Raw genomic sequence first — 18,862 nt, forward strand, 5'->3', positions numbered from 1 at the left:
TGCTGTCATTTCATTCTGAAACAGACAAGAACCATCAAAATAGAATTAAGAATCCCAAAGCAGGATTAACAAAAATCTATAAAGTAAGACAAGAAAAAAAGAATGGTAAAAGAACAAAGTGATGAAAAGCATAGAATAAAATTGCTAAAAATAAAAGAAATGAAGAAAAAAAACTCGGCTAGAGAAGAATAACTATTAATTTTCAAAATATAATAAAAAGATTAATAATGAATCTTACAGCAGAAATAATAAAAGCCAAAAAATAATGGATTAAAATATTTAAAGTGCTGAAAGAATATACTTATTAATCTAGAATCTTATACCTATCAAAAATATTCTGGAAGAGTTAATAAGGTACAATAAAATGCCTTTCAGGCAAACAACAAAAAAAAGTTACTTATATTTATTAGATTGCACTAAAGGACATATTAAAGGGTTTTCTTTAGGTAAAAGGAAAGCTATTCTATATGTGAATGTAAAAATACAAGGAGGAATAAAGAACAATAAAAAATATAAGTATGTGCGTAAATCTAGAGTAACAATTCTAAATTTTACACTAAATTTAGAATTTATACTGAAGGTTTCTAGTGTAAATTAAAATTACCTGAGATTCTGGTTATAAAACATTGTGTGGTTGTACACCAGGATTTCTCATTCAATATGTCAGGGGTGGAAATTTACACTTCTAACAAGTTACCAGATAATGTTAATGTGCTGGTGTGGGTCAAATAAATTTGCAAATATGATGTGTATGTTTGCTCCCTTATGGTTTGCATTGGGTGTTGGGGACAGGTTATAAGCAGGCAGGATTGCTATAGCCTAAGGCTTAGTTTTGGGACTAGGCCTTTCCCGCCCTTTTAATACTAAGATCTTTTCAAGCCTAGGCTTTCCCCCACATCCTTGACTGTTACATAATGTAGGGTGGTGCACTCTCATGAGGAATCCCATTATGCCTCAGATAAGTGACTTTGTATCAGAGACTTCCTTGTTTATATATTGGATTAAAGGTTTTGATTTCTATACTATAAAATGGGGCAGAGGAGCCCGAGCCCATGCTGGAGGAGAGTAGAGAGAGGGCATGTGGAGGAGAAGAGAAGCAGCCAAGATGGCGGAGTGCTGAAGGAGAAGCCAGTTTGTGTAGAGTTTGTGCAGAGAGGAGATGGGGAACAGAGGTGAATAAGGCTGGTGAGGTAGAAACCTTTGATTCTAGGAAACTCGGATAAATCAGTGGCTTTGGGAGCCCTGAATAGAAAGAGAAGTGTTTTCCCACTGTGTGTATTTCTTGCCCGCTGGGTGCAAGCTAGGATTAAAGGTGATGGCTCACCAGTTCTTGGCTCCTTTGTTTCATTACAGTCTGTTTGAATCAAATGCAAATCTGCATGGGCCAGGCGGCTCTGATGGTGGCCATGGCTACTGGCTTTACAGCTGGTCTTGTGCCCACTCTTTGAAAAACACTGAGGAGTATTATTTGTATACAACAATGATGTTTTGTGGGGTTTAAAATTTGTACTGAATTAAATCAATACATATATGGACAATTATTTTGTGACAATTAACTGTAGTTTTTCTGTTCAGTAGAAAAAAATAGTCTTTTAATAAATAGTCTCAATAAATGGTGGCCAAGTCAATGGAATATTTACATAGAAAAAAAATACTTGATGGATTGCAGGTCTAAATACAAAAGGAAAGAACAATAAAACTCTTAAAAGGTAATAACAGAATGACTACTTTAAATAAGATCAAAAAGCAACATTCAAAGGGGGAAAATTAAACTACTACATTAAAATGTAAAATTATGTTAATCAAAAGACTATTAAGAGAGTGAAAAGGCAAGCCTCAGACTAGAAAACATCTGCAACACATGACCAAGGGCTCATATGCAGAATGTATTGAGCACTTTTACCAGTCCTAATTAAAAAATAAACAACCCTCTATAAAAATGGGCAAAATTCTTGAAATACATCACAAGAAAAGTTATACAAATGACACAAAAATATAAAAACTTGTTCAATCTCATCAGTACCATGAGAATGCATACCCAAACCACCATGCAACTAGTTAGTTCAAAATCACAACTAATAAAATTATAATGATGGACAATAATAAGAACTTGTGAGACTATAGCAGTCAGAAATCTCACATACTGTTCAGGAAAGGCTAAAATGATAACCATTTGGGAAATAGTTTGACATTAATTACTAAATTTGGCAATACACAACTCAATACAACCCAGCAACTTTTTTTTTGAAAGAGAAAGAGAGAGAGAGAGAGAGAGAGAGAGAGAGAGAACAAACAGGCAGAGAGGGAGAAAAATGAGAAGCATCAAGTTATAATTGCAGCACCTTAGTTGTTTATTGATTACTTTCTCATATGTGCCTTTTGGTTTCAGCTGAGCCAGTGATTCCTTGCTCAAGCCAGTGTCCTTGGGTTCAAGCCAGTGACCATGGGGTCGTGTCTATGATTCCATACTCAATGCGGTGACTCCGCACTCAAGCTGGTGAGCTCCAGCTCAAGCTGGTGACCTTAGTGTTTTGAAACTGGGTCTTTAAGGCCCAGGCCAAAGCTTGATCTACTGCAGCACCATCTGGTAATGTCAATCCAGCAATTTTGTTTCTAGATATGGCCATGTGCACCAAGAGATGTGTACCAGAATATTTATACAATACATCATGATTTATTACCCCAAATTAAAAAAAATGAAGATTTCTATTAGCAATGGAATACATGAGTATATGGTTTATAAAAAGAAATTCCATATATCATCATTGAATATGGATGAACTAACTACATGCAACACATGGATGAATCTCACAAATGTAATATTGAATGAAAGCAGTCAATCACAAAATTACACAAAATGATTATATTCATTTACGTTAAAAGAAAAAGAAGAAAAAACTAAATTGTAGTGCATAGTGATGTAGTTTGTAAAATTGTAAAGAAAAAAAATTCTTTCATTACTTTCAAAATGAAGATAATGTGGCTTTCTTTTTTAGGAAGGAGAGGCCAGTAGTTAGGGGAAGAAAAAGGGGCTTTCTGGGTACTGGCAAATTCTTCTATTTCCTAACTTAGGAAGGTATTCATACAGGTGTTTGCTTTGTAATATACATTGAGCTGTGTACATCTTTGTTCTTGTTCCTTTCCCTGTGTGTGTGTGTATGTGTGTGTGTATAATTTAATAAATGATATGAAATATTTTAAAAGAAATTATTTATTCTGTCCATTTTAAATATAGCAGTAAACCAAACTCTACTTTTGAGTTGCTTGAAAACACCTGAAGCCCTTGATTTAATTTTTTCCCTATTATGCTTCAATTAATTCTTTGTTAACTAATTTATTCTCATATTCTAGTTCTTACATTACTTTGCATTAATTTGGCTAAGTAAATTAATATTGAATGAGAATATTCAATACGCTCTGATGTTATCTGGATTAACACTTTGTTTAATTCTTAGGCTTTGCATTGTTATTTTGATCTAAGAAATGACTTCAAATGTGTGAATATAGAGATAATAATAGTATGATCTTTAGAAGAAAGACTTAATAGTTTGTAAATATTAAAAAATATCTTTATATGTTTCTAAGAGATCTACTCTAACAACACTACTGCATGACTGAGGCCATTTATATCATATATTTTTATATTAATATGAACTTTGTTTGAAGTAATCCTGTTGAGAAAAATAAAAATAGCATCACTAAATATAGGTAACACTATACCATGAACCAACAAGTTGAATTTAATTTTATGTTTCTTTCTAAAAATTGAGTCTAATAGTTCCATTCTCAGAGAACAAAATTAAGCAATTGGTTTTTAAGTACATTGAAAAATCAGAGCTTTAACCCTACTTGCAAGCTAACAGATTAGCTGGCCATGGTGTCATAGATGCTGGTAAAAGATGCAGAACTACTGTACTAGAGTTTCAGATTATTACTCAGGTGCAGCAAGCAGTGTGAGCATCAGTATGTTTTGTACTGGTTTCCGGAGCCCCACTTCCCACAGGTTTGAGAAGAGGATCAGTTAATATCTGCACATGCAATGGGTGTTGTAACAGGAGAGAATCTCTGGGTTGAGAAAACTCAAAGAAGCCTGCCTGCCCTTTGCTGAGGAGAGAGACACTATCTCTCTCTTCCACAGCTCTAAGCAAACCTATCTTTTGTTCAGATGGGAATACTATCTCTTCCAAGACCGTTTACTATACAGACAGCCTTGAAAAGGTAATCTGGAATAAAGAGCAGTTAGCACTTTGCTCATAGACATAGAAATGCAAGCAATGCATGGAAAATTGTCTTTTAATATTGGTGATGATTGAAACCCTTTCATACAGTTGACATAAGACAAATTTTCTTCAATTTTTGTAATACTGGTCTAAAATGAATTAAAAATTTTTTTGAAATAGGAACCAAATTATTTAACGTTTGCATTCAGAATGTTTTGGAGAATCGTAATTATGGTACCATAGTCTCAGAAGGAACTTAAATATATATAATGCATACATATAACATGCACACATATCTATGTAGCTAATTTTGTCCTCCTCCATTAAAATGTAAACTTTTGCGTATGATTTGTGTGAGTGTGTAATTTATGATTTGTGTGTATGTAATTTATTTCTTATTCTGGTTCATATATTACTTTGCATTTATTTAATTAATAAAATGATATAAACCTGCCATTCTTCTTTTTTCTCTCTCAACTTTGCCATGAGAACAAAAAAACAAAACAAAAAATTCCCCCCCCAAAACGTGTTTCTCTTATCTGAGGGTTCTCATAGCCAGAAAAGGACAGTATTTCCTTCTCTTCAGGATCATTTATCCATAGAATCTGGCTATCCGTAGACTCTAGACAATGCTCTGCCCATAGAAATCAGCATTGTGCTGACTTGAACTCAGAAGCCCATTCTGCATTTTGTGAGCCAAAAGTTGCTCTTGCTAAGTAACACATGCTGTGCTTTTACAGCAGAAAATATTTCTTTTTCCTCAAACCTACAGATACAGATAGCTATCGTAAGCTTAAAGATTCCTGTTCTTTATGTTGATTCTAGTATATAAATGTATAAAACTGAGCAAAGAATCATATGTATCTCCAGGAATATTTGTTTATCGTGAGATGAATGAGTCAAGGAGTGTCTATTTTTTCCTTCCTCCAAAAACTGTTCCTCCCACCCCCCACGCTCATTTTCATCCTCTTCAATGGGAATTAGCAGCCAGAGTTTACAGTTGAAATACTATTCACATTAAGTTTCCCAGGAGGATCAATCATCAACACAGTGCGTTGAAAACACCCTGGTCTTTTTCTAAATTAAACATTTCAACAACAAATGCAGAAGTACAGAACGTTTCCGTACTCCTTCCACATCAAAATTACTTCCCACAGGAGGAATCAGCAAATGTGTCGTCGGGCCACTCCAGGGTCTTGCACACAAAGGGTGGGAGAGGGGTGTGGGGAGGCCGCAAGGCGTCGCTGCCCCTCGGGGCCCGGCGGGAGGAACCCACTGAGGAGCGGGGACCAGGAGCAGGCTAAACTTGGGGCTCGGGATGTGTGAACGCCACCTAAACTGCCGTCCTCCCCAGACGAGTCAGGCAGAGGTGCGAGGAGTGCGTGCGCGAGCTGAGCGCTTACGTCGCAGCGAGATCGGTGCCGGGATCATGAGCGAGGAGTTGAGCTGAACCGGGTCCCTCCTTTAGCCGGAGCCGCAGCCGCCGCCGCAGCCTCGGGCAGAGGGGCGCGCCTGCCTCCCGCCGCCCGGGCGCGCACGGGGACAGGCCCGCGCCGCCCCGCAGCCGCCCCGCGGTGCCCACCGCCCGGCCGGCTCCGGGCGCACAAAGGCGGCGGCCGCCCGCGTGGCTTTCCCCACCCAGGCGGTCGACCCCGTTCCCTTCCTTCCTTCTCTCCTGAAAGCGAGAATGGCAGGGCCGGGCGGAAGCCCGGGACAGCAGTGGCCCTAGCCGCCCCCCCCCGCCCACTCCTCCTCTGGGAGAGGCAGCGGGTGGCTCCCGGACGATGTGGCCAAGGCTGCTCTCCAGCGCGTCTTCGGCCCGGGTCCCCGAAACCGCCCTTCTTCCGCGCCGGATCCATCCCGCCGAGAGGAGTTGACGCTGCTGTCGCCGCCGTCGCTGCCGAAGCCGCGGCCGATGGCAGCCAGGGAGTGCCGCATTGCTTAGCGCCTCCGCCTCCGGGTCGGCTGGTAGGAGCTGTCTCGTCTTTTCTCTTGCTCTGGGGTGTTATAGAAAAGGTAGAGACATTTTGATTTTATTCTCCACCCCTCTTCTCCAACCTCTCACCCCACCCAGCATTTGTAATGTACGCTCCCAGAGAGGTCCCCCAGCCCCCCCGCGGCAAGTCTGTGGAAATAAAGGGACAGAGAAAGGCAGAAGTTGGGGGTGGGGTTGGAGGGAGCCCACGCAGGGGACAACGCCACCCCAAACCCTCCTGGTGCCTGTGAGATCACGGTGTGTCTAAGATGGGTGGAGGGAAGGTGCGCTGTCTGCGGAGTCTCCGCCTAATTGGATCATAACAATTTTAAATAAAATCCCACAAATGTTTCTTAAAAATAGATCCTTTGAGCAAGCAGAAGGAGAAATAAGCTCTCTATATCTCCCTTTCTCTCTCTCTCTCTCTTTTTTTCTGGCAAAGACGCGCTTTCCCCTCCTGGAGCTCAGTGCTGAAGAGCCACCTTATTATTAATCAGAATCCCCCATCGTTATCCCTGGCCGGAGCATCCTTCTGTAGGCAACGCAGAAGCGTCAAAGTGCTGGGGCTGATATGTGCGTGGGGTCTGTTTGTGCTACATCTTGTGAGAGGAGAGGACAGTTCCAGGATTAGCACCGTCAGCGCTGGATGCGATTGGGGGTGTTTTGTTAGCGGAGTGGAAGGACGAGGAGCGCTGGGAGAGCCAGAGGTCCACATCTCTTTCAAGGAAAGGAAAGAGGGAACCAAAGTGGGGCCGTTTTTTAAGGGAGTGAAGAAAGAAGTTTATATCCTTCATAAAAGAGCTGTGGGAAAGGGGGAGCAACAGGGTACTTGATTGGACACCAAGACAAATCATTTCCTGTAAAGAAGAGGAAGCAGACAGCTTCGAGGTCTGGAGGCCAGAGTGCGGCGGTGGCAAGGGCCAGGTTAGTTGTGGGACAGTCAGCAAGAGGAAGGGAAGGCTCAGGAACAAACAGAACAATGACTCATTTGCAAGCTGGGCTCTCTCCCGAGACCCTGGAGAAAGCTCGCCTGGAGCTCAACGAGAACCCAGACACACTGCACCAGGACATCCAGGAGGTGAGGGACATGGTCATCACCAGACCGGACATTGGCTTTCTGCGCACGGATGATGCCTTCATTTTACGCTTCTTGCGGGCCAGGAAGTTTCATCACTTTGAGGCCTTTCGCCTCCTAGCCCAATACTTTGAGTACCGGCAGCAGAACCTGGACATGTTTAAAAGCTTCAAGGCCACTGACCCTGGCATCAAGCAGGCACTGAAGGATGGCTTCCCTGGGGGCCTGGCCAATCTGGACCACTATGGCAGGAAGATTCTAGTCCTTTTTGCTGCCAACTGGGATCAGAGCAGGTAAATCCTAAATCCTAACTCATCCTAGGCATCTTTTATTCTCCCATTTTTCAGAATTCACCCTGAGTAGTGTTATAGCTTTACAACTTTACTGTTTTTGTTTGTTTGGCTGAGAATAAAAAAGAGAAACTAAAAATGTTTTTGATGGGCACCCTAGGGTTTGTTTGCTTTTTAACTTTTAACTCTTCATAAAACCCAGTTTCTACTGCAGCTTTAAGTGCAGTAGAAACTTACAGTTCTTCCTGAACCCTATTACTGTGCTGCAATCTAAATCATTTAACTTCTAAATAAATCAGCTCAGTATTCCACCTCCTGAATAAGTTCTGTGGAGAAATTAGTATGAAAAAGGAGACAACTCTTCCTCCTTTTTGAAGAAATTCTTAAACTAGATTCATCATGATCACCATTATTATCATCATCATCATTATCTTCATCATCGTCGTCATCCATCATCATCTCTGTCTTTAGTACTGAGGTTTTACTTTTTAAGGATAACGTGGTGTTCAACCAAGATCAAGTAGTTTTATTGCTTTGGAAGTTTTCTGCTTGGTGACGTGCTGACGAAGGACTAATATGATGTGTGTCACTTCAGTGCAAAGACCGAGTTGTACACTCTGTCACTGAGCTTGTCTGCCAACACTGAAAGAAAGGCTGACCGGTGTGCCTGTTCTGCATCTAATCTAAAGAGGGTGTTTCCTGTCTGATGTGATTTTTCATCTTTTGGAAGGAGGTAGAAAATGTTCAGATATGTCGGTTGGTAGACTTTTTTTTTTTAGCTCTCTTGCTTTTTAATGGAGGAGAAAACATGTTTGTTTGTTTTTTTGTCTACATTATGTTTAAAAAAGGCAAAGAGGGATTCTTCTGTTTCCTCAATGAGAATTCTTTTCTCAGACTGACAGATATAAGAAATTATAAATGTTCTTGTGTAAGATAGTTTCAGTTAAGTTCAAAGTCAATGTATTTCATGGATCTTAAGCATGTTTATCAGTACTATGAATCATAAGAAGGTGGTTGTTAAACTACTGGTGTATTTTTAGTTTTGTGCATGGAAACTTTTAATGTATCAGGCTAGTTTAAACCATCTCTGGAGCAATTGTAAAAGTCTTTTTCAGGTACTGGTAAATCTCTAGATAAGCCTCTCCGAGTCTTGGGATCTTAGAAGGTAAATTAATATTTTTAACAGTCCCCCCCCCTTAATTGCTTATCTTTTCTCTATAAGTCTAGGTTGAGGAGTACTCCAATTGTTTTTTTTTTTAAAGACTTTATTTATTCATTTTAGACAGGGGAGAGGGAGAGAGAGAGAGAGAATGAGAGAGAGAGAGAGAGAGAGAGAGAGAGAGAAGGGAGGAGCAGGAAGTATCAACTCCCATATGTGCCTTGACCAGGTAAGCCCAGGGTTTTGAACCGGCGACCTCAGCGTTCCAGGTCGACGCTTTATCCACTGCACCACCACAGGTCAGGCTCCAATTGTTTTTTAGGTAAATAGAAAAGCTATTACCTGAAGAATTCTAAATCATAAAGTTAAGAAACTCATAGAGAAAGTTAGCATTGAGGGGAATAGAGTCTCATTCCTTACTTTGGTTAGTTATTGACATCATATTCTACTTTTTAGCAGGTAGTACAGTTTAAAGACCATGAAATCTTATCCTTTGACCAAAGTTTTTTCTTTAATATATATATATATATATTTTTTCATTTGAAAAGTACATTGTAGGGTCATTTATAAAAAGTAGCAAACCAATAATTGTGTATATCAAAATTGAATACTTTTATTTATGAAAGAACCTAATATTCATTTGTCAGTTGGATTGGAACTCTTTATCAATTTAAAGTTAAATGAGAGCTGTGGAAATTTTATATTTAAATATGTGTCAAACCCTGATAGATATTATTAGGGAGAAGTGGATTGCATTCAAGGACACATGCACTTACTCACATTAGACCTATTTCAATTTATTTTTATAAGTGAACTAATATCCACATTGATTTATAAACCTAATTAAGATGAATATCACTCAATAATTCTCATGTATATGAGAAGCTGATTACTCCTAGTTTACTAATGAAACTATATGTCTTTGTTGTCTATTTCATACTTTTTTAAAATAAAAGATAGGTTATTAGTAATTAAAATCTATCTCCCTGAAAATCTACAGTGGGAGGAGATTTATTAATTGGTATATAGAACTATTTTATGAAATCTACATAAAATTTTAATATTAAAAATATGTGCCTGTGAAATTAAAAATAAAAAGCTGTGTCCTGTAAAAATACTCTATCAGGTTCTATAGATTAATAATTGTGAATTCTATTTCAATGAATAAACATGAGCAGACATAATCATGAAGTTATAACACATCAAGGTCAAAAGGTCTGCAAGTTATTTAGAACTTGACTAAAATTCAGTTGAGGTTCCTCCTTCTGTAGTCTTAAAAAAAAAAAGTTACTTCTTCTGCCCATCATTTCAGACCTATATATACCCAATAATAAGGACTCGTGGATAAACAGGTCTTTCCTCTTGGCATCTTCTGCAAACCATTATCATTGGGAAGTGTGTGTAAGAACTGCCCTGGAAACTGCAGGACAGCTGCCTTTCTGGCAGCACCAGGGTGTCACCAGCCCTTCTCTTACCTCAGCCTGAATCCCCTCTGTCATTCCACTCTGCAGTCACAAGTCTTTTCTGACTTCAACTCCTACAAGAGTTTCTATTGCCTTCCCTAGATGTTTACTTTACTATTGCTGTGTTAGGTGGATATATATGTCAAATTTTCTCATTCCTCCCATGTTCTGCAAGTCAGGTGTTCTCATCTCCTGCCCTGATACTGCCAGCCCAATGAACCACGGTCTCTCGAGTAGACTACACATCTGACCATAATTCCCAACACCTTCCTTGAGTTGTTCAGTGAATTGCCTGGCTTTCAACAACTTTTTTTTAAAAAGTAGCATTGTTTTAAAGAAACAATAGGTGGGAACATCCACGATTATGGAGAGAAATTCCAGGCATGAGATAGAAAAAAAATGCACTTTTTTATTTGGAAAACAGACAATTTCCAACTTCCCAAAAGGAAAAGGAAGATTTTTAAAATAAGTTTTGAAGAACTTTGTAAAGACCTATGAAATAATTGATCTATATAAAAAAAAGACTAAATCTTATGTTATTACCTTTATAAGAGCACTTGGACGAGAGTTAATGCTCAATAACTATTTGTTGAGTTGAATTCAGTTGTGCATAAAAAGAAATTTTAAGTAGGAAGTTATCTAATACATACTTTCTCCTATATTAAAATGTAGAACAATTTTCTGTGCTCCTCAGGAGACTAGAAATAGTAAATGTGTGTGAGATGGTGACTATAAATAAAATAGTGTCTCTTTCTACTGTGATGTAATGCAGGTCAGTTTTAGGTTATTAAATTGGTTGGACCAATTTTCAAAGCCTTTACAAAAGACATGGAACATTCAGGAAGACTAAGGTAAAATAATATTTACAGTGTACCTTCCTTCTAATGAATCTAAACAAAATGTAATACTGAAATGTCAAAGTGACTTTGAGTTTGGATTGTAGTTCTTTTTAAAAAGAATAGAACAGGTTTAAGTGATTATTACATTTATTGAGCAGGTTATCCTTGGAAAATATTTATACAATTTTAGCTCCTTTTTTTTTTTCAGAGCATCTAACATAATTTCTGAAAAGAAGAGTAAATTTTACAAAATTAGAAACAATGGTATTATTTTACTGTATCACTAAGATGGAGTAGCCTCCGTGCTGTCTTTCTTTCTTGAGTAATAGTACCCTGCTTAGGACTGGCAGATACCTTCACATTTCCACCTGACTTCAACAACAGAATGTGAAGATTATGTACCAGGAAGCTTAGAAGAGATTGCACTACTTTAAGAAAAAGAATTTTGGGATAAAATTAGATTATGATCTATATATACTCTAGAATATGAGAGCAGATATCTGAGTAGTTAAATTTATTGACATATATACCTATTGGGAACATTCATGTGTACATGTGTCACCTTAAATATAATGATGACATGTATTTTGATAGTTGGCTTATAGTTTTTTAGTTATCCTATAAGTCATATTTTACCTTATTAGACTTATAAAGTCGTTCTCTATACTTTAGTACAACAAACAATCATTTATTGGACTCTGGTTAATAACTATTAGAAAACAATTAAATACAGCTAAACTAAAATGATTCTTAATATAGTGGCAATCCAGAAAACACTGATCATCTTACAGCTCTGTTAAGCTTGTCATAATGGACATTGATTATCACTTAGAGAATTGAAACTCTGGAAGGGGAAGAAGGATGGCTGGTCAGACATCGCTATGATCCTGAAATTTATCCTAGAATTTGCCTAAGAAATGTGTTATTGTCAGTTTGTTTATTTTGTGTGACTTTTCATAAAAAAATTATACAAGTGATTAGCTATTTGTAGCTTCAGGTTGATTAATGATTATGCTTACATTTATTAAAATAATGTGACCAGATGGTATGTTGTAGAATTAGGCATCTGAAACCTGTAGAATTTTGTTAACCAGTGTCATGCCAATAAAATCACTTGAATAAAAATAAAATAACTAAATCATATTCCTTAATACTGAACATTGTAATTTGAACATACATAAACTTTGATGGACTGTAAAGCCTTCAATGGTCATCATTATAACTGGTAATCTCTTATACATAGGATCAATATTTGAAAGAAAAAATAAAACAAAATAATGTGACCAATTTCCAAATTGAAAGGTTACGATGATGATAGATTAAAATTTTAAAAATAACCACAGACTACACAGATAATTTTTTGACTTGATTTTTCAAGACTTCTTGGCACAATTTATTTAAATACTTTTCAACTTTTTGCTCCATGATGTCATATATCATGACAGGGTCAGGAATTTTTACCTTCAAAATCCTGGAGACATTGCTGTGTTCTATTTTGGGTAGATTTTGAGATTAAGCCAAAACTAGAATTGGCAGGTGTGGATTCCATGGGGTTTCTGTCCCAGCAGAGCTTCTGTATTGTTTCCTTATAAGGATGCTCTTTTAAGAAATACTCTGGAAACTACAGTTTATTTGAAACCACGAAAATGGGAAATAAAAATATCCTGAAAAATGTTAGTGGAATATTAGAACAAATCTCTGAAAATTAAGACAGTTTTTAAAAACTAGGGCAATTATGCAGTAATTAGCAAAATAATTCTGAAATAACAGCAAAGACTAAAAGACCAACCTTCAGTAGGAAGTTAATTGATTCTAGACTAAAGCACGCTATTTCATGTTTCAAAAATGCAGCTTTAAACAAAGTTGAAGAGGTTACTACTGTACACTGAAAGTATACCTCAAAAGAAATGCTTAAAGATATTTAAAAACATGAACCAAGTTAGTAAATTAACAAATTATCCTTACTAACGTAATACATTTCCTTCCATTCTTGGGACATGTTTGAGTACTTTTACATCACAGAGGACAAATACATACATTGCATTAATGTAGTAAGTGACACTATTGACACAAGGGAACGGATGTCCCTGCATGTTGAGTCCTTATCACATCACTCTGAATAAATAGTACTCAATTCAAGTCAATTTTTAAAAAGTACACTTTGGTCAAACATTTACTACATATGTAGAAATTTAGTAGTTGCTAGAGGCAAGTGAACATAACATTTCTTTGTATTAGCAAGGAACATACGACCTCTCCGGGAAGAAAAAAAAACATGAAAAGTTAAATAACTACCAAGGAGGTTGTTAAGTGCTTAGAGCTGTGATGGCGAACCTTTTTAGAAAAACCGCCCACTTTTGCAGTGCTGGTCAACCTGGTCCCTCCCGCCCACTAGTGGGCGTTCCAGCTTTCATGGTGGGCGGTAGCGGAGCAACCAAATGGCGCCGCGATTGGCCCATCATGAAAGCTGGAACGCCCACTATGGGCTGGAGGGACCAGGTTTACCAGCACTGCAAAAGTGGGCGGTTTTTATAAAAAGGTTCACCATCACAGGCTTAGAGGGTACTCTTTGACAATTGAGAAATTCAGGGCAGAGGGGCAGCTGCAAGCTACACACTATTGTATAAGGAACAGTATTGCCTGCTTGGTTAGCTAAATTCAACCTTTTATTGTTTTATTTTAATTAGTAAAGTAATTCATTGATTCATTCATTTTAAAATGCTTTTATAGCATGTGTCAGGCACTCTTCTAAGCACTTAACAAACATTAACTCATTAAAATCTTTACTACACTCATATGAGGTAGGTTTTGTTCAGATTTTCATTTTGCAGATGAAGGAACTGAGGCATAGTTAAGTATTTCACTTATAACCAGTGAATTAGTCAAACATTTTTTTATATGTATATACAGCAACACAAATCTAGAGAAAAATACAGTTAAATATAATTAATTCAAAAAAGCAAGCTCTGATCATTTAAACGTTATTAATGGTTTAGAACATCTTGGTTAAACATCAGAATATAAACAATTAGGGACAGAAAGTTAAGTTGCTAGAATAAATCTGGTGGGAAAGACTACCAAGCAGAAGCTTGCTTAGAGTACCCTATTGCCTCATGTATGAGATGCACACTTCTTTGAAAAATTTGGGATCTAAAGTGGTTGTAGATATTTTACTTGCATTTCCCGCTTTTCTGTGCTTGTTTTTGTGCTCCTTGTTGAAGATAGTGATTGGTCATCAGACACAGATGAGGACAAGCTAATGGATGGGAGTTTTCACAGTGATGAGGAGCGGTATGAATTTTATGATGAATAAAATTTGAGTTCAATAACTTTATGTAATACATTTTTTTTTTTAATTTCGGGCCCCAGAATTAAGGTGCATTTTACACATGGGAGCATCTTATACATGAGAAAATACGGTATTCTGCCCTGAAAAGAGTTGCCTCTTTGATGTGTTTGTATATTTCCAGTGCAATTCTGTTTTATTTTATTTTGATGGTAGTAGTTCTTACTTTTAAAAACCTTTTTCAAGAAAACATATTTTTTTCTCTAAATGTTTTATTTCCAACAAAACATTTTTTGTCACTCACCTACATTCAGATAGTGGTAAAATTAAAGCAAGGCCCGGACAGATAATCTCTGCTTGATGATACAAACCATATTTCGGAGTTCATATTTTCTCCAGGGTTGGTAGACTGAGCCTCTTTCCATCCCAATCCTTTTGACTAGTTTGTTGCTCTTTGTCCAGCAAAGCTCCCTATGCAGCCAGGCTAGACTGTGTCCTAGTCCTTGGCAAGGCGTCATGTTGGTATTGACTTTCTGATCTATCTCCTGACACATGTTATGCCACTGAGACTGAAAAAGCAGAACAGCCATTCATCAAACTCTTCTTTAAGTATGAGACACCATAGGGAGGGAGTGGAGAGAACTCTGGTGTCAGAAAGAGCTGGCTTCTCACCTAGGTTCCTGTTTCACTCCCATGGTGATTCTCTGCAGACCATCCCAATTCTCTGAGACCCTGTGTCTTCATCTCTATAATTCACTGAGACCTCATCTGAGTCCTCATCTCCAAAATAGTAAGATCAAAGCCAGCACTGAGACTATGCGCTTGTTTGGAGATTAAGTTAATGCACTGGGAATTCCTTTGGAAATCTTAACTGTTACACAGATAGAGGTAATATTATTATTTCCCAGCAGTAGTATTGAATACACAGATGGATTCAACTTTAGCACTAATGATACCTCCAGGCATCAATCAAGGCACTTCTCCTTTGTTTCTCCCCTAACACCTTTCTAACAGGAAGTGCTTCAGACCTGGCTTAATGAAAACTGATGGACAGACGGGGTGGTGGGGGGCAGCCTTAATAAAGAATTTAATAATGGCTGATTGATTTAGTGACAAAGGGAAATTGCTTGCTGTTGTGCTGCTCAAATGTGATGCCAAGATGCCAGTTATTCCCTGTGAGGCTGAAAGAAAGGGTTGTAAAGTAGGAAGGAAACGACCTGCTTGTGATTTAGGTTGCTCTTGGCACTGGTTGTAAGCTGTGGTAGAGGATGAGATGCTGTGAACCCCAGGGGAGAAGTACAGGATGTATAGTCCAAAACCTCTCTCATGGATGGAGGCAGGAGAAGAAGCTTCCCTGCTCTTGATTACACAGGTAGTAAATAGAAGAAATGGGTGTCCAAGTCTTCTCTAAGTAGTTTTTATCTATTGTAGCAGCTTTGATCTCTTTCAGGAGCAATGGTCTACACAGGCTGGTGTCCCACTTGTAAAATCCCTTACCTCATGTCAGTATTTCTTCTTACTACATGCTACTCATTATCTTCTCCAAGCTGATTTCAGATTCAGGCTTTCCTTCTGCTATTTTGGGAAGCACAGTCAGGAGTCAAGAGCTGCATAAATTGCTAGCTTGTTATCTATGGCTTCTTTCCAGCATACCAGGGAAGAATAGCAATGAAGGAGCTCCTACAAATTGGGGTGTAATCCCCAACAGGAACATGTGGAATACTTATTGTACTGACGCTTTATAAACTGTTACAGTAGAAATAATTTCAAGGAGTAGAATGATGGTAGGATTCTTGAAAGGGTAAAATTCATAAAATGCTCCATTTTTTTTTTTGGAAAATATTTTACAGACTTTGGCAAAATCTCTTTTAATAACGTTCTGCTTAGGAACTGCTTGCTGAGCTGCTCATGGTAGTAATGTGACATGTTTGACAACAGAGGACTGGAGTGTCAAGAGGGGTTTTGACCTGCCCTTTGAATGCAGTCAGCTAGAATGTTTTTATGGTTTTTTTTTTAAAAAAACGTATACATTCATGTGATTAATATAAATGGCATTTAATTCTCTTTTTTTTTGGAGCAAGATATAAAATTTTAAAACTTGTGGAATTTACTTTTGAGAACTTTGCAAACCTACTTTTTTCTCCATTACTGGTCCTGGGATTTGCCTTATTTTAGTTCCTTTGGAACAATAATGTGCATATAAATTTTCTCTTGGACACAGTTGTATAGAAACATATTTAAAGTGTGTTACTGAAGACAAATTTCCTTTTGTTTTCAGTCCTTACTAGTGTCATCTTATTCTTTCTATGCACAAGGCATCATCCTTCCACAACTCATTTCAGATTCAAGTTTTACTTAATTATATTTAGTATTAATGTTATTTGTTATTTTTTATAGGTAACACAAGAATGATCATAATGAGGGAAAAGTTCTAAGTTAGGCTTTTCTAATTTTTAATTTTCTTTACCATATTATTATGAACTTCAGGAATGAAAATTAATATTTCTTAAAGGAGGGCCTACATTTTAAGCAGAAATATAGCTTTCTTGTTCTAACTTTCCAGTTTGCGTAGGTTTATAAGCTTTTGGTCACAACACTGTATTTGGTCATTATATTTAAAAAGGAAATAGGCCAGCCACAAAGTGACAGACAAAGGTATTCGGCCATACATATTTCACAGATTTAAAGACAAATATGTAATAGAATTCTACAAAAAGTTTCATTATCTGACTTATATAGGAATCATTTTAGGATGCCATATTAGGATTATTAATAGCCTATATGCTATCCAGAGATTTAAAATAACCCATCGATCCTTGACTTTTACAACAGTAATAAGCTATCTAAAGATCATCATTAAATTTTAAAGTAAAATATAAAAACAGATATTTCAGTTCTGATTATTTCCTGCTGAGTACATCCAGGGTTACACAGCTAATGAGGGACAGGAAAGAAATTCATCCTGACATCTCTGACACCACGCTCTACGCTTGGTTAACGCTGGGATCCAGGAGAGAGCCTATGCCAGACTGCTGCGTTGATGTTGCAGATACAAAAATGAGGCCCAGAGAAAGTGAGAAGTTGCTTGAACTTTGATTGTTAATGATTCCTTCTTTTCTTAACATCCAAATGTTTTTAGAAGTAAACTTAGAATGACTCCACCATATGTGCTCACTGTCTCATACTGCGAGTGAGCATTTAGTGGAAGTCAGCCCATTACTTCCACTCAACACCAGTGTTTTCCACTTCTGATCCACAACCTTCCCCATCCCACCTCTTCTTGAGGTCAAGATTTCTTTCTGTAGTTTTTATTGAACATTACCTCAATGTCTAAGAAAAAGAAGAAAAAAAACCTTGAGATGAAGGATGTTTAAAAATTGAAATGGTTAACATATTCTATAAATGTGTTGATTCCTTTTTTTTTTTTTTTTTTGACAGACAGAGAGAGAGTCAGAGAGAGGGACAGATAGGGACAGACAGACAGGAAGGGAGAGAGATGAGAAGCATCAATTCTTCATTGCAACTCCATAGTTTTTCAGTGATTGCTTTCTCATATGTGCCTTGACTGGGGCTACAGCAAAGCGAGTGACACTTTGCTCAAGCCAGCAACCTTAGGCTCAAACCGATGACCTTGAGCCTCAAGCCAGCAATGACCACGCTTAAGCCAGCGACCCTTTGCTCAAGCTGGTGAGCCTGTGCTCAAGCCAGATAAGCCTGCGCTCAAGCCGGGCGACCTCGGAGGTTCAAACCTGGGTCCTCTGAGTCCCAGTCTGATGCTCTATCCATTGAACCACTGCCTGGTCAGGCTGATTCCTCTTAAAATGCTGAAATTCTCTTCTTAGAATAATTTTCTGATTTTACTCTCCACTCTGGCTGCATTACCTCCTTCACTTTCTTGAATTCAGGATCTGAATGCTTCCGATTCTGGAATTTTCAACCTTGAGCTCTCTCTTGAGTTTAGGATCTACTTTTTCAGATATTTAATTGCTGTTAACTGGGTATATTACAGGTTTCTCAAACACAGCAGGCTCTTTATTTTCAGCCATTCCCAACTGTGTCTTATTTTTGCATTGTATTGTTTATTCAGGCTCTGAAGCTAGAATCTGTGTCATTCCTTACTCTTCTCTCAACCTTAGTCTCACAACCATCAAATTAAGTGTCAAATTTTCACAAGTTTGCTTCTGAAATATGTCTCAAATTTTGCTTCTTATCTCCATCCTTACCTTCACTGCTTTTGTCAAGGCATTGTCTTAATCCACAGTAGAGTCTGCACGCTAGTCTAGATCATTTTGCAGGAACAGAAGAGTGTTGATAGGAGTTTTACAGTGTGCTCAGCACAGTGCGAAGGTTCAAGTCAGAAAATGATAGAGACTCAACCCTTAAATTTGGAAGGCCTGCATTATGATAGACAGTTACATCTCTCCTTTTGTACTCATTGTCTTCCTTTCTTTCTATTAACATACCTTTTAAAAAAACTTTATTTTTTCAAATTTTTTTTATTTTTTAATTTTTTTTAGAGAGCAAGAAAGGAAAGGAGAGAAAGAAACATCGATTT

The 18,862-nt window shown here is 37.7% G+C and overlaps 1 protein-coding gene across 2 annotated transcripts in view; it reads left to right on the forward strand.

Annotated features, from left to right (window-relative positions):
* Window positions 1–5,757: 5,757 nt before the first annotated feature.
* CLVS2 (clavesin 2) overlaps window positions 5,758–18,862 on the forward strand; it is a 93,660-nt gene continuing 80,555 nt past the window's right edge. Inside the window, exons 1-2 of one of the 2 annotated variants that reach the window (XM_066248373.1) lie at window positions 5,758–6,236; window positions 6,638–7,563. In XM_066248373.1, coding sequence (XP_066104470.1) covers window positions 7,175–7,563 — 389 coding nt within the window. In that variant the 5' untranslated portion in view covers window positions 5,758–6,236; window positions 6,638–7,174. The remainder of the gene's footprint in view (window positions 6,237–6,637; window positions 7,564–18,862) is intronic. The other variant, XM_066248372.1, reaches the window with a different exon arrangement.

The sequence above is a fragment of the Saccopteryx bilineata genome, chromosome 12 (assembly GCF_036850765.1).
Source record: "Saccopteryx bilineata isolate mSacBil1 chromosome 12, mSacBil1_pri_phased_curated, whole genome shotgun sequence".
NCBI classification, from domain to species: Eukaryota; Metazoa; Chordata; class Mammalia; order Chiroptera; family Emballonuridae; genus Saccopteryx; species Saccopteryx bilineata.